The sequence below is a fragment of the Coenobita brevimanus genome, chromosome 21 (genome assembly GCF_032717465.1).
Source record: "Coenobita brevimanus isolate Jiangsu-jjx chromosome 21, ASM3271746v2, whole genome shotgun sequence".
Taxonomy (NCBI): domain Eukaryota; kingdom Metazoa; phylum Arthropoda; class Malacostraca; order Decapoda; family Coenobitidae; genus Coenobita; species Coenobita brevimanus.
Window position 1 is genome coordinate 13,775,020 of NC_136974.1, and position 17,284 is coordinate 13,792,303.

The window sequence follows — 17,284 nt, forward strand, 5'->3', positions numbered from 1 at the left end:
ATTGGGAATAATGTGGTGAAGAATGTCGAAAACTTTAAATATCTGGGAACGATTGTATCATCTAATGGATCATTAAACAATGAAATTGAGGAGAGGATTAGACAGGCTTGGCGAGCTGTTGGAATGTTGAAATCTGTTTGGAATAATAATATGCTTTCGGTACATACTAAAGTGAAAATTTACAAGTCCATGGTTAGACCAATTTTAATTTACGGGCATGAGTCATGGTACAGTACAATTGCAACAGATCAGAACGTATTAGGATTTGAGAATAAAATACTGAGAAGGATTCTTGGGGTAAAGTGGCAAGACAGAGTTACAAATGAAAGAGTAAGGGATATTACGAGAGTGGAACCAGTTAATGAATATGTGAGACTGTCTCGCTGGAAGTGGCTGGGGCACATATACAGAAAAGAAGGTTGTTTAATACAGGATGTGCCAGAGTGGATTGCTAGAGGAAGAAGAGGTAGAGGTAGGCCGAGGGAAACCTGGTCGAGGACAATGAAAAAAGAAGCAGGAGAGGAGTGTTGGTGGGACCTGAAGGAGATGGCAAGAGACAAATATTGGTGGAGAAAGTTCATTGAGGCCCTATGCATCCCGTGGGGTGCCACAGGAAATGATTGATTGATATTTCCCTACTCAGTCCCACACTCTGTATCTTGTACTAATTCTCTCTCTCTCTCTCTCTCTCTCTCTCTCTCTCTCTCTCTCTCTCTCTCTCACAGAGGCCTGAGTGCGAAACATACTGTTGCTTACTTGTGCAGAGCGTAAGCTCCCAATGATTTTTTTAGGGGGACAGCCCCCTCCCAGAAACAAAAATGATCAGGAACAAGGGAAAGTGAGCACATGGACTTCAACGAAATTTGCAGGATCAGGTATGCAGTTTCCATCTTTTCTCTGAATGCACATGAGAAACTGCACATCGATGTTTGGGGAGTATAACTACCCCTCCACCCATGATTCTTGGGGAGGTAAACCCCCTACAAAAAATTTAAAAAAATATCAGAAATAAAGATTTGAATGCCTTTTTCCAGGTGAGTTCCTTTGGTTACTGGGAAGGTCTTCCACAATATACATTTTTCCAGCCTTGATTTTTAGGGAGGTCAGTCCTTTACAGGAAATTAATAGTTCTCAGAAACTGTGAAAGGATGACAGATAAGGCTTCGATAATTTAGTACATGTTTTACAATGGTCGTTCATCCGTAATGTGATATTTGGGGAGCGTGACCCTTCCTTCTCTGATTCTTCAGTTGTAACACCTTGTTTGCTTCCGTCAGACCCTCATTCATAAACTGCCGGAATGTGTCAGTGTAGTATGGCCTCCGCCTAACCATTCTGATAGTGTCAGTATGAGCATTGAGTTCTACTTCACGTGTCACGTCTACCATTCTGTGGATGAGGGGGCGAGGGGAGGTGTCTGGCCCAGGGCTGCTGGTGGTGAAGGGTCCCGCACTCTCAGGGCTTGGGGCGGGAGTCTGGCCCTCAGGGCTGGGGGCGAACAGCTGCCTGAACCTCTCGCTCAGGTGCCTGACGGAGGACGAAGATCTCTGGCATCGGGGTGTAGGGATGTCCCGCCTGGGGGTCCTGGGGGCGGTCTGGAGGTCCCATGGGCTGTGGTCTCCGGCGGTTGGGGACACCATCAGGAGTGGGCTGCGGCGTCGGCCTACGTCTGGGTCCATCAGGCGAGTCCTCTCAGGAACCTGCTGCAGGAAGAAGAGCCTGGTGGTAGTCACAGGGCCTCTCCAATATTCCTCCAGGCTGGGGTCTCCCTCTGGGTCGTGATTTCGTGGGTAGGAGTCAGCACCTGATGGAGGAACGGCTACCAGCCGTCTCCTGCCGTAGGGCCCGGCTACTGGCCATGGCCTTCTAAAGGCACGGCTACTGGCCGTTGCTAAGGCCCAGCTACTGGCCGTGGCCTGGGGAAGGTAGCGGCTACAGGCCGAGTCAAGGGCACCTTCAGAGCAGCTACCAGACATCTCCTGACAAAGGCGAGAGCGGCTACTGGCCATCTGACAAAGGCGGGAGCGGCTACCGGCCGTCTCCTTATTACCTCCGGAGCAGCTGCAGGCCATCTCCTGTAGTAGGGTCAAGCGGCTACAGGCTGTCTCATTAAGGGCACCTTCAGAGCGGCTTCTGGCCGTCTCCTGATGAAGGTGGGAGCGGCTACCAGCCGTCTCCTCATTACCCCCAGAGCGGCTGCGGCCGTCTCCTGTCAGAGGGTTGAGCGGCTACCGACCATCTCAGGCGTGCTGACTGGAGCTAGAGTAATAGCCCCACCCCTTGGTTGTTGGTGGTCGGCTCGCCTGGAAGGTAGTCTCGCTTTCCTGCTATGGTGGCGGAGGGCGAGCTCTGGGTCATAGGGGCGCGCGGCCTGGGCGGACTTATGTCCTTGTTGCCCGGAGTCAGGTTGCGCTCTATTTGCCCCTGTGTAGGCTCCTTCTGGGGGTGTTGGGCTGTCCTCCGTGAGCCTATACTGCATTTTAGTAATAATAACTAGAAGCGTTGCTTCTTGCTGGAGAAACCAGTAGGTCTTCCATCGAGAACAAAGCTGTTGAAGCGTTGTGAGATGCATTTACGAAGCTGACGTTTATTTTATGATTACTGTTAAAGTACAAGAGAGTTAGGCAAGACAACTTCTATTCAGCAAAACGTTTTAGAGACCGTAGTTCCTTAACATAGGGGGCTACCCCTTTTTCTTGGTATCAAATAAAAAAACTCATAAAACAACAACTTTTGTTTTACATGTTATGACAAAATGTTTTCACGTTAAAAGATATGAACAAAAACGTGTCGAAAATAATTACGTTTTTACCCCTCCATATTTCAGGACCAGGTGAGCTTTTTTGTGCGACAATTCCGGTCAAATTGAAATATATACGGATCAGCTACGATGTCTAGACTACCTAAATTTCAAATCTCTCTGCAATAGCCTAGCTCTTTTCGTTCCTGTGTTTTTGTGTGCACAAAATGACGTAATTTTTTCGAAAAATTACGTTTTCTTGAAGGCAAAAGTGGATTTTAGAAAAAAACGAAATTTGCGTTAGAAGCGTCTACTGGTGTTGCATCTTTTCTGAGAATATGAACGAAATAAAAAATCAAACGTCTGAGCTATTAACGTTTAAAAAAAAAGGGGGGGAGGAGAAAACTAATAACAAGGTCTTTGGTTGGAGACGGAAGACCTTAATAACGAGAAGAAACCGTAGAATAACACAAAGGTCTTCCGTTGGAGACGGAAGACCTTAATAATAATAATAATAATAATAATAAAAATAATAATAATAATAATAATAAAATAATAATAATAATAATAATAATGGAGATACTGTAAATACGAGTAATACCTACTAGGCTGTGTATATTATCTGCTCCTTGTTAAGTCGTATAAATCTTAGTGCCTCAATTACAGTAATCATGTTAGTTTTCATTGGTGTTGGAAGTACACTGCAGCTAAACTGAATTGTTGCCAGGACAGGGACCCCATATCAAGTCAGTATGAGTGATCCTTCATTTCCTCTCTTGTAGATCATATTCGGACGCCTCAACAACCTCAATACCAGTCTCTTCCCCGCCGGTACCCGACCCTTCATCTACCAGGAAGTTGTTGATCTAGGTAAGAATACATATTACTCATTAGTTAAGACATATTATAGTTTGTTAAACCCAAAGCAAAGACAGCAAACCACCTTAACTATAGTAATAGCCACGATGAACGAGGTAGCCAAAGATAGCGAAGAAGTGGTAGAACAGCACAAAAGGCACAGCCATGAGAGTCCTCGCAAGGAAACCAGCATCCTTATTGAATCTTATCAACTCATGATGCTTGCAACGACAGCATGACACATGGCGATGCTGAGTGCATCATCACAAGGTTTTAAGTCGTCATCATCGCCTGTTCTTAAATTCCAACCTGATTAACTTATCCTAAGCCTTGCAAGTCCATCAACAACTGCAGACAGTGTGCAGATGAAAATCCCGTCATCATTTTCCTATAGCCACTTTCTGACTTAACACTCTTCCCACCGCTGCTCATCTAAGTCCACAGATATTGTGTTCTCCCCCCCTCCTCCCTAACAAAACCACAGAACCCCAACTGTTCTTTTTTTATGATCATCTACACGCCTTCTATGCAAAAACATTCAACAAGCATCCACGATACATGCCACGAAAGGTTGGCTGAAGCCACCGTGGCGTTGTACACACCCAAGGGGACACTGCGAAAAGACCGCCATCTACTACTGCCTGGTAATGTGACGACAGACCCTTACTGTAAACAGAGTTGAGACATCAGACAAATTTTCACCTCACTCATAGAACATAATGTCACTCTTATTTCCACTCTGATGGAGTCAGTGATGCAACCCCTCTATGAAGAGAACAAACTGGCTGGATGTCTCAGATCTAGTGAATCAATTCATAAGTTGTTCACCTCATATACTTAGGCTATCATATTCTATCATATAACTTTGTCTCTCCCGAGTTGTGATGTTATAATAATATCTTCCCCTACAGTAAGACCTCCAGTTGTCCAAAGTTGTTAATCAATTACCTGCATTTCTTCTCGCCACAAGTGTAATTGTTCCCTTGTCTCTGTTCAAGTCTCGATTAATACAACGTACATCTAAACAGTGGTACTAACTACTTATTACACATGAAGCTTTTCCACTCGCATGTTGGGCTGTCATCTAGCAAAAGTATATACAGGAAATTTTATCACACCTGTTTAATGTTCTTTTTTTCTTTTCTATTTCATAAGACCGACCATTCCTCCAATGTTTCATACACTGCCATGTCACCGTTTTGGCGCTAATACACATCCTCCATGTTGAATAAATGCTTGGGTTGTCTTATTCAGGACTAGTGACGCAATTAGCGAGGATGTTTTTGAGGTGTCATTGGATCTTTTGAAAGACAAGCAATAACTTAAAAAAAAAATTCAAATCCAAAAACTGTTCCCTGCCTCAGCTTGGGGTCAGTCTCCCGTCCTCATGAACAGTAGCCAACCGTCCTCTTTGTCTGATTACAGAGAGTAATATTGTTGTTTATAGTACCGTTCACTGGCAGTCCCTTATACTCTCAGTACTCTCCTTGCTCCTGCTTCCACTCCTCCCACCTATTCCCCTGACCCCTCTCTTATGCCTACAGGCTTCGATTGCTTATGATATACCGGTATCTGACATACAGTATCTTTGTATCTTTACTGCTGTACTGTGATACAACACATTCCACTTAAATTTACTCTTCAGTGACACAGTTACTAAGCTGCCTTTCCAATTGTGTGTGTGTGTGTGTGTGTGTGTGTGTGTGTGTGTGTGTGTGTGTGTGTGTGTGTGTGTGAAGGGCCTTGAGGTTGCGCTCCGTTCGAGACTGGCTAGCGAACGCTTCCTAAAAACAAGCTAGCAGGAACAAGAGGAACACAACTGCTATACTCCCTTAGCTTTAACTTGGCCAAAAATTACCATCTTTTCATCTCGAATACTGAGTTGTAGTAAGATATAGCTATTAAATATGGCACTGGTCACGAAAAATATATTACACAAGGGTAACAGACCGCAGTAGTCATATTATGTCTCTGAGTACCGTTTTTTTTTTTTTTTTTTTCATACAAGGAGGAAGAAACGAAAGGCTGGAAGCTCGCAAAATTCTTCCTTCCAGGAAAAAAATAAAAGAGAACCAAATTCAAGATCCATTCACTCTAGATGTGTGGGCAATTGTGCTTAAAACACTGGAGGTCATAGGCAGAAGGAAATACAGACAGAGGAAGATAGTTTCATAGACGACCTGTTGCATGCATGTAGGATTTGGAGTAAACTCTTGCATTATAGAGCTGGAGGACAGGTAATGGGTGAAACTTAGGTCCCAAACGCGTGCTTCGCGCCCGCCGTGATGGAGGAGGGATGCAAGAAAACAGTTTCAGAACAGCAGTGACCAGTGAAGTAACGACTGAAAAAGAGATAAAGATACAACAGTGCAGCGAAGAGGGAGTCAGTAAGAGGAGGAGAGTTAATGAGACGAAAAACCTTTGAATCCACCCAGCTGAGAAGAGCCGTATGTCAGGAGACCCTCATTCATGAGAGTTGTACTCCATACAGGGGCGAATAAATTCCGCGCATGAAGTCAACAGCTGTGTGGAGATGGAGAAGGCATGAAGTCGACTTAGCACACCTCATCTCTTGGAAGCAAGATTTTGCGAGAAAGGTAATATGATCATACCATGAAAAATCCCGAAAAAAATTAAACCCTCCAAAATGTTGGAGGACGATGCAGGATTGAGCTAAATATTATTGAATATTAAAAGATACTCCTGTGGAAGATTTTGGCACATGCAAAGGTGAAGAGTAGCCTCATCAGCATATGAGTGGATAGGATTAGATGTACTGCTTAAAAGGTCATTTATGAATGGAAGGAAGAGAGTTGGTGATAGGACAGAACCCTGAGGTACATCACTGTTGATAGCTCTAGGAGCAGATCGGCTGCCGTCTATTGATGCAGCTAGAGAACAACCAAAAGAAAGCTGTAGATGAAGGTACAAATAGAAGGATAGAAACTGTTAGAGGGCAGTTTGGAAATTAAAGATTTTTACCAGATTCGGCTGAAAGTCTGAGATGTCAGGTACAAAAGCAAAGTTGTCGCCAAAGTTAAAAAGGAGGATGACCAGGATTCTTAACGGAAAGTGAGACAATCACAAGTGAAGTATCCTCAGCGGAACTCATACTTGCGATCAGAAAGAAGGTTATGAGAGGAATGGTGTTTTATTTATTCATTTTTTGGTTAAGAATAGCTTTCAAACATTTCGAAACAGAGGATGATAAAGCCACTGGGCGATAGTTACAGGGCTGGGAAGGGTCTTCTTTCTTCAGAACAGGCTGAATAAAGGCAAGCTTTCAGCGAAAAGGATAGACACAAGTTGACAAGGGCAAAATAATTTCCCTGGGCCAGGTGGAAGCACAGAAGCACAGCTCTTGAGATCAAAAGGAGGGACCTCACAATGCCATGCAGAACCTCACACCAACCATGGTCACCTCCAGCCACGAGGACGTGGCTTAACCCGGTCTGTGCCGTGTCCATATATATATATATATATACGGACAAACCAATAGTGGCCCAAAGTTCCGAGTATGTATATATACAGACTAACTCATAGTGGCCCAAAATGTCGATTCGTATGTATATGGACACGGTTTTTTGCACATATGCACGAAATTATTTGAGTCTGCCCTTAGTGTGTGACAGAAAACCTCCTCGTCTTCTATGCCTTATGTCAATATAATATAAAAAAAAAAAGGGGGGGGGGAATGTGAAAATACGTAAAATTAGCACAGAACTCGAACTTCCCATCATCATAGTTTCGACTGTGGCTGCAATACATACACCAGGTTGCGCTTCCATGCAACAAGTTCTCCATGTATCCACCCACGCCACACCAAAATGGACTATCTTTCCACATCAGCCGTTGACGGTATCTGAAAGTAGCCATATGACGAAAATCTAGGTAATGCTGCACTGCCAAAAATATTGTGCTTACTCCCGACATCCAGTAGAAATTAGAGAACTCCCAAGTGATGAACTAACTGATGGTGATGCATAAATAGTATATATAATGAAAGTAATATAAGACAGTAAATGTAAGCAAATAGATGTAAATCATAAAATCAAGTAATATAAGGAAAATAACAAAAAATGAGATTTACCATAACTAATGTGACTGTGTGCAGCATGAGTGTTTATTGTGCCTTATGCAAGTGTTTATAGTTCCTTATCTATCTATCTATCTATTGCCAGACGCCTTAATCCCGTACGGGGTGGCCACAAACAGAACGCCTCCACGTCGCCCTGTCTCCCCCCATTTCACTGCACTGCTCCCAACTCACACACCCCTCTCTCATATACCTCTTAGTTCCTTATACCGATGTAAAAAAAATAATACTGTGAAAATATGTAAATTTAGCACGGAACTCCAACTTCCTATCATCATAGTTTCGACTGTGGCCTCATTACGTCAACCAGGTTGCGTTTTCGTACTACAAATACTACATGCATCCACCCACACTACACCAAATTGGACTATCTATCCACATCAGCCACTGGCGGTATCTGAAATTAGCCATCTGACGCAGATCTGGGCGTGCTGGACCACAACACCTGTTACTGGTGGAAAACAGACAAAGTGAACACTTTTCCTATCACTAGGATAATTTTGACCACTTTTCAGGTCTATTCATGGGAAAAAAAATAAAATAAAATGACCAGCACTGTGGGTCACACAGCCTCCCAAACCCTCAGCACTGGGAGTCAAACAGCTGACAAAGGCTCCAGAACGGATCGGGTTAAAGGACAACGAGGGATGAAGCCACCCACCACAGTCCCCGCTCCAGCTACCACAGAAAACAACCGCCGAGGAGATGGGAAGCAGCCTCGCCCCACCGTTAGGATCGCTACCATACAAGCTTCCAAGCAAAGAGTACACATTAACTGCACACACGCCCCCACTAGCCACCCCTTTCGCCCCGAGCCGCAGCCCGACACAACTCCGTGCATTCCCCTATTGTGCTGGCCCAACATGATTCAGCTCCAAAGAAGTCACGACGTCTCCCTAGCCTGGGCCAGCCTCTGCAAGACACCATGACCCCGAAGTGACCCCTTTCCCTGTACTCTTCCTGTAGGCATAAATATATTATGACAATATGTAATAGTTATAGATATTAAAATATAGGTAACACTTGCACAGTTAGTCATGTATGGTGTACAAGGAAAAGTTATGCCATAATTCGAAGACAAGGAAAGTCAAACACATATTCTACTTCAAGAATGTCGATGTTTCACAAACTCTTTAAGCCAGACAATACAGGTGTGTCATGAGCATGAAGCATAACCAACCTGAACCAGTTATCTGATGTCATGGAAAATTACCTGTAGGAAGGTACCAGACAAAGACTCACCTATGCACTGGTCGGTATATATAGCCTACAGTAGGCTGGGAAATTGGAGAGGAAAGCAGAGAAGGAGAGAAGAGGTTCGAGTAGGATACCTAGGGGGCTCGCCGTCACGCTACATTACGTTACGTTGTTACATTACACTGTCAGCACATCTTTATATAACTTTGTACAATAAAACTCCGTAACCCTAAGAAGTGACCGTAACTCACCTCACTTGATAAAAGAACACACACAGCAGGAAGGTGAGAGAGAGAGAGAAAGAGCTCCCTTTACCCTACTTGACGACACGTCATTTTACTCACAGCGGCCCACACACTCCACTGGTGATACAGGTGCAGTCATTCATCACGATACACCTACAATCTCTCACCATCTAATCTAACTCCACAGCTATGTTCCACTTCCCAACAGTCCTCTCCCCCCTACACCTGGAAAACAGATCCTAGTGGCACAACTGTATGACCTTGCTGTCCTGCCATGCACGGGTCCCTTACAACCTCCCTGTGTGTCCCCTTTGGGAACAATCCACACTAAGGTCTGTCTCCCTAGGTCCTTGGTGGGAACTAGATATCTGGTTTCCCCTCTCGGAACCAGAGTCACAATTTCTCACCTTTGGCCTTTGCCTTTTCTTAACAACATCCTACAGTGCAGATGTAAACTCACCTCCTGGATTTCCCCCGTCCCTCTCCTTTCCTGTGTATAGACGTGTATAGACTTGGTGACTAACTCCCAAGCATAACCGAAATAGAGGTCTCTTTAGGTCCTCAGATTAAGACCCTCCTTCGTTTGGATTGACCAAATATGTCCTATATACAGTATCTTTGGCTTAATGCTGTCAGTTTTGTAACTAGAGTTTAAGGATAGTAATAAACCTGTTGTATCGCCACCCTGACTTTGTGTTCTCGCCTTGTACCATTAGAGTGTATCATAAGTTTGTTTTGTGTGTTCCTTCCTGTTTAGAACCCAGAGAAACCAGGCGAATGCCAGCATAACAGTTACGAATGGTGGCTAACGTGGCTCAAGGCCTATACTTTACAACTCAAAATCAAAACGCATGCACGAATATCAAACAGAAATATCACATAACTATTGTACATCATTGCCATAGTCATAGTCAGTTTCTGAAATCCTGAATACCACAACTCAAAATCAAAAGTCATGCACGAATATCGGACAGAAAAAAGGGTGAATGACAACAGTCACAAAATTTGTTGTTCTTAAAACCGAGCACCGATTCGGCTCGCGTGTTGATACCTTAAAAGTATACAACGTTCACAGTAGTCTGTGGTTTAGCTGTTAGGATCATTAAACTTTTAGGCCCGTCACACGACTCATCAGTACGTATACAATTGTCCGTGGGAGTGGCTGGAGGCTCCCCTCCCTTTCTCTCTCTCTCTTTCTCGGGGGCTCAGTAGCACAGTGGTAGCGCGCTGAACTTGTGATCGGAGGTCGCAAGTTCGAGCCTCGCCCGGGCTACCGTTGTCGGGAGGGGTAGCGTCCTCCTGTAACCCCAGCAGGGCTATATGGCCTTAGTTGCCTAGCTCGAGGAATTCATTTCTCCATTTCTCTCTCTCTCTCTCTCTCTCTCTCTCTCTCTCACGCTCTCAGATGTCACAGTTCTCGAGACACCTAATGCGTTTTCCCTTTGTGTTTTCTTAGACTTTCGCCCACTGCGCTCACCACTGATTCTTCCTGCACTCCATTATGCTCGTGATTATTCTTGAAACACCTGTCTATTGCATTTACTTTATGCCTGGTAAAACAGACATCCAATGTTTGAATCTTTAGTCGATGAAATAAGTTAGATGTCATCTGCATTATGATGATCCGATTTCTATATTTTTGTTTGTTTGTTACCATAATAGCAAAAACGGCGCAAGGTAGTGCAATTTTTGTTCCATCAAGGTGTCATTAAAATGCTCTAACTTGAAGAATAAAATTATTAGTCCAGTCGGGCCACTGGTTCCCGAATTATGGCTCATTTCTGGCCTTTTGCTTCAAATTTAGTATCTGGTTTTAGTGGTAGGAATGGATTCATTCTTGGTCCAGCATTGAAATTACGAGCATGACAGAAGAGGGAAGAGTGACGTGTTTGTTGCACGACTACTTTCTCGCCTTTCCTTCCTCCTTCCTTATACTCTTAAAACTGTATACTATAATGTTATAGTATAATTTAGTATAATAGCAAACACTGCTTTCCTGCCTCCCTCTCTCTCTCTCTCTCTCTCTCTCTCTCTCTCTCTCTCTCTCTCTCTCTCTCTCTCTCTCTCTCTCTCTATATATATATATATATATATATATATATATATATATATATATATATATATATAATAATAGGGGAAAAATCTCTCTCTCTCTCTCACGATAATAATAGGGGAAAAATCCTCACTCTGTCTCACTCACGGCATGAATAATTCAAATTTCTGTTACCTTTTGACTGAAAATAGGAACTGGCTTGACAATGAGTGCAGGTCGCTGAAGGCGGCCTTTGCTCAAGGCGGTCTTTAAGCGAGTAAATTGGGAAAAAAAAAAAAAAAAACTAAATTACAACAGCTATGAAGCTCTGAAGTTGGAGGTGCTGAGCCATCAGCGGGCCAGTAACATTACAGCTCAGCAGCCGCCGTTAGCCAGTGGAATAACAACCATAGCGGTGCACTGATAAGGTGTTAAAAACTTTAACCCTTTAAAAAAAAAACTCAGAGTGAATAGTGTTAAACGAATTTTTGCATCCAGTGTTCTTTGGGCGCATCCGGAGGCATGTGCAAAGTGTGGTGGCAAACGATGTCTGGGAACGACTGGAGGTCCCCCCTCTCTCTCTCTTTCTTTCTCTCTGTCTCTCACATGCTGTCTAATGCAATGACAAAAACATGAAATTTATATACAGTACCCTCGTGTCCAAGACGGTAGTATTGTCGCCTGAGGGCCCCGTCTTGGACAAGAAACGTCTTGGACCAACACAAGACCTTAAGGAAAAAATTAATATTGTCACAAAATATTTGAGGAGTGCCCCTAAAAACATCAACCTAGACCAAAGTAAATTTCCTCACCTAGAAAGTGTGTTTCTGAGCTTGTTATCTCCAGCTTAATAGCTCAATTATCTCCAGCTTAGTAGCCTGAGGTAGATGGCGGCGCTTCAGGGGGTAGCAGACTGTTTCCTAGGCATGGTTACATAAGAAGAGACAATAATCTAGGCGCAAACGTTCAGTGCAACACGCGGTAAGTGTGCTCTCGATGCTCTGGTGAGGGAGAGAAAAGCAAGCCACTCCTGCCCATCATATGACCAGATACTAATGTTTTATTGCACAACATTGCAACCACGACACTCTCCCAGGCGCGGGAACCGTGTTGGACTGGGTGAGACTGTCATAGCTGTATTGTCCTTGGATTTGGGCCGTTATGAACCGTTGGTTCCGTATCGGACGTATGCAACCGTATTACAGCAATATATTGGATTATTTTTTATAGTCTCCATTTTGGACGCGAAACGTCTTGTACAAACCCGTCTTGGACGTGAAGGTTTTATATATATATATATATATATATATATATATATATATATATATATATATATATACTGTATATTGCCATGAAGCTGGATTCCTCATTAGGTAGTCTGGAGAGTTCCCCGTACTTCTTGTATTTTTTCTTTTGCAAAGTGTCAGAGTTGCCAGTTAGCCTGCTGTCTGTGAGCGGAGGTATTTTGTAAAGTTGTGATAAATTTTTGTGCTCTTTTTCTTTATAATATTTTATTTATGTGACTGTTAAATTTTGTAATTGTATCTCAGTTTTTATGCTAAATAATTTACAGCGTAATATAGCGTAAGAAAACTCTGGCATGTTTTGGATATCTCAGAGGTGGTAACTGTTGTAACCGTTGCTCCCTCAAGAATGCATGAGAACTTTGTAGAAGTAGTAGATTGGGCAAATATGAATTGGAGCAGATGGGAGACGTGGAAGGTGTGTGTAGGATATTTACAGAAGAAATATGTGCAGCATGTGATGTGGTGTGTGGAAGGAAGAGAAGACGGAGGGGGATGCAAGGAACGGCGTGGTGGACTGAAGAGGTGAGACAGGCTGTGGCACAGAAGAAGAAAGCATACAATGAATGGATGAGAAAGAGGGGCGTGGAAGAAGTTGAGAGGCGGAAGAGAGAGTTATATGTAGAAAGAAAGAGAGAGGTGAAAAGATTAGTAAGAGAGAGTAAGAAGAGAGTGGATGAGGAATTTAGAAGGAATTTGAGTGTAAAGTGAAGGGACTGTAAGAAAATGTTCTGGAAAGAGGTGAAAAGATTAAGACAGGGTGGAAGTGAAGGTAGCATGGGAGTGAAAGATAAAAATGGTAGATTACTAGTGGAGAAGGGAGAAAAAGTGAGCAGATGGAGAGAACACTTTAACGAATTGTTGAACATAGAGGATGGAAGTAATGCGAGTATAAGTGGCTGGGGAATGGCAGGGAGAAGGAGGGAGGTGAGAAGACAGGAAGAAATCAGTAGGATAGAAGTTGTGGAAGCAATGAAGAAAGTTAAATTGGGGAAAGCCCCAGAAATTGATGGAGTGTGGGGTGAAATGCTGAAGCATGGGGGAGAGATAGTAGTAGAACTGATGTGGAAGATGTGCAGATTGGCCTGGGAGGAAGGTAGAGTCCCGGAGGATTGGAAGGCAGGTATAATTATTCCCTTGTACAAAGGACATGTGGAGAGGATGGAGAATGAAAGACTGACTAAGAGGGTGTATGTAGGTGAGGTGGAGGGAGGGAGAGGGAGGGGTAGACCGAGGATGAGGTGGAGGGATGGAGTTGAGAGGTATATGAGGGAGGGGGGGGGGAATTGGGGGGAGGGGAGTCAAATGGTGGGTGACAGAGTGACTTGGAGGCGTTTTGTCTGCGGCCATCCTTTGCGGGATTAGGGCGTCGGGCTATAGATAGATAGATAGATAGACAAAGGAAAAGGGGAAAAAGAAGTGTGTGGTAATCACACGGGCATTTGTCTTCTTAGTATAATAGGAAAAGTGTATGGTAGGATACTTATTGACAGAGTTAGAGAAAGAACAGAGAAATTAGTTGGAGAAGAACAGGGAGGCTTTAGGAAGGGAAGAGGTTGTGTAGATCAGATATTCATTCTTAGATCTTTAGTGGAAAAGTTTCTGGAGAAGGGAAAGAAGTTGTATGCAACTTTCATGGATTTGGAGAAAGCATAAGACAGGGTGGATAGACAAGGATTGTGGAAAGTGTTAAGAATATATGGAGTAGATGGGAAGTTGTTGAATGCTGTGAAGAGTATGTACGATGGTGTGAAGGTTGCAGTGCGTGTGGATGGTGAACTAAGTGAATTTTTCTTTTTGAAAGTTGGGTTGAAACAGGGATGTGTCATGTCTCCATGGTTGTTCAATCTGTACATGGATGGGGTAATAAAAGAGGTACAAGGCAGGGTAGTGGATGTTGGAGTGGCCCTGGTGAGAGAGGATAGTGTTTGGAAACTCCCTGTACTGTTGTTTGCAGATGATACTGTGTTGTTGAGTGAAGACGAAGGGGAGCTGCAAGGCTTGGTGGATGAGTTTGGGAGAGTGTGTAAGAAACGGAATCTAAAGATGAATGTAGGGAAGAGTAAAGTGATGGTCTTTGAGAGAGGTGAAGTCAGTGAATGTACAGCGAGGTTGGATGGTGAGGAATTGGAAAATGTGAGTACGTTTAAGTACTTGGGTAGTGTGATGAGTAAGGATGGAGGTTTGGAGGGTGAAGTGCTTGAAAGGGTACAGCAGTGAAGAAAGGTTGCTGGTTCTTTGAAAGCAGTGATAAGAAACAGGGAAGTGAGCATGGAAGTGAAAAAGTTACGACATGACAGTATTGTGATACCAACTCTAACGTATGGAAGTGAAGCTTGGACGTTGTTGGAAGGACACAAGTCAAGAGTGAGAGCAGTGGAAATGAGTTATTTAAGAGGAGCCTGTGGAGTCACATGGAGAGACAGGCTGACAAATGAGAATATAAAGGAGCGTTGTGGTGTGGATGTGGATGTGATAGGAAGCGTTATGAGGTACACACTGAGGTGGTTTGGCCATGTGGAGAGGATGGAGGGTGAAAGACTGACGAAGAGAGTGTATGTGGGTGAGGTGGAGGAGGGAAGAGGGAGGGGGAGGCCGAGGATGAGATGGAGGGATGGGGTGGAGAGGTATATGAGAGAGGGGGGGTGTGAGTTCGGAGCAGGGCAGTGAAATGGCGGGGGACAGGGCGACTTGGAGGCGATTTGTTTGTGGCCACCCCAAACGGGATTGAGGCGTCTGGCAATAGATAGATAGATAGTAGATCACTCTAGAATATAGGAAGCTTATATAAGGATGGGGGAAGAGACTAGAGCTGTTTCAGTCAGTTTTCAGTTCAGTTTGTATCTGTTCAGTGTCAGTGAAACGTCAGGGCAGTTAGTGAAGTTTGTATGTCTTCGGTACTTGTGAAAATAGTGAAGTTTTGTTGGCAACCATTAGGTGTAATTGCAGTTAGTGAAAATAGGTAGTTCCAGTATTTGTGAAAATAGTGAAGTGAAGTTGGCATGCATTAAATGTAATTATTTGGAAAATAAAGCCAGTGAATTTCAGAGGTCAGTGTTTATTTACAACGCCTGAGCTGATCTTGTGACTGCACACCGAGAGGCTGACTACGGGAAGAACAACTCGCTGAGCAACGTCCTTCCTATATTGAACTACTGCTGTTGGAGCCTGTTGCAGTGTGGGACAGGGACGTTACAATATACTGTATACATATCTATCTATCTATCTATCTCTCTATATATATATCTATATATATATATATATATATATATATATATATATATATATATATATATATATATATATCACCAGCCGTTTGAGTATCCACTGCAGGACCGGCCTATCCCGACCGAAGTCGGGACGATACAATCAATGTATCTCTACCAAGTGGCTTAGGCTGTCTGGTGGAGATTGTATGTAGGGTGAGAAGTGCTTTTAAGTGTACTTTTGGTGTTGTAGTGGCTTTGGATGTGTATGTAGTCTGTGAACCAAGTGTAATCGGCCCGCGCAAGCCGACTGGGTGCAAGCATACTTTATAGTAATCGACACTGATTCAACCACAGCACCCCTTGCGTCCACCAATGCAGTATGTGGCTGGATGAACACTCCCAAAGTTTATTACCCTGGCGGGGTGCGAACCCTGGCTCATATATATATATATATATATATATATATATATATATATATATATATATATATATATCCCCCCTGTGGCGGGCGGGACACAATCTGGCCGCACTATGGGGTGGTACTACTACTCTGCGGCCAGGTTGTGTTAGGAAGAATACTGACACCGTATTCCCTGCGTGTCGCAAAAGGCGACTAAAAGGGGCGGGGTGAGGGAACTAGGGACCCCCTCCTCTGTTTTTTAGTTCCTAAAAAGAGACAGGCCAGAGAAAGGGATGGGGGATGGAGTTATCCCCGTACCCTGAAGATTGGGTCTATGAATGTGCGTGGATGTAGTACAATTGAGGCTAAAAGGGAGGAGATTGGGAGAATGTTTGTGAGAAGAAAGTTGGATGTGTTAGCTTTGAGTGAAACGAAGATGAAAGGGAAGGGTGAGTCTATGTTTGGAAGTGTGAATGGAAGATTGTCAGGAAGTAAGTATGGCTGTGGCTGAGAAGAGACATGCATATGAAGTGTGGCTGCAGAGGAAGGATGAGATGTCATATGAAAGGTATAAGGAAAAGAGGAATAGGGCGAGAAGGGTTGTGCGTGATGCTAAAGTGGCAGCAGATGAGAGGTGGGGTAGGCGGCTGACAGAGAATTTTCAACAGAATAAGAAAATTTTTTGGAAGGAGGTGAAAAGGGTGCGAAAGGGAGAGTCTGGGATGGAAGAGTGAGTAAAAGCAGAGGATGGAAGGATGTTAAATGAGATGGATGCAGTAAGGTAGAGATGGGCAGAGTATTTTGAATGATTGTTAAATGTAGAGGAGGAAAGGGTGGCTGAGATTGTGGCGGATAGAAGGGTGCAAGCAATAAATGTGTTGGGAGAGTTGAATGATTCTTTGATCACGAAGGAGGAAGTGGAGAAGGCAGTAAAGGAGATGAAAACAGGGAAAGCTGCAGGTATGGATGGGTGTGCTGTGGAATGCCTGAAGGGTGGTGGAGTGACTATTGTTGACTGGTTAGTAAGATTGTTGAATGTGTGCTTTGTGAAAGGTATGGTGCCAGTTGACTGGGCAAGTGCTTGTGTGGTCCCGTTGTATAAAGGCAAGGGTGATAAGTATGAATGTACTAGCTTTAGGGGTATAAGTCTGTTGAGTGTTGTAGGTAAGGTGTATGGTAGAGTGTTAATTATGAGAGTTAGAG

At 43.8% G+C, this 17,284-nt stretch overlaps 1 protein-coding gene across 1 annotated transcript in view; it reads left to right on the forward strand.

The window, feature by feature from the left end:
- Window positions 1-17,284, forward strand: part of LOC145392105 (alpha-amylase 2-like) — a 230,703-nt gene that overhangs the window by 185,509 nt on the left and 27,910 nt on the right. Inside the window, exon 7 of the mRNA XM_080266559.1 lies at window positions 3,523-3,610. Coding sequence (XP_080122685.1) covers window positions 3,523-3,610 — 88 coding nt within the window. The remainder of the gene's footprint in view (window positions 1-3,522; window positions 3,611-17,284) is intronic.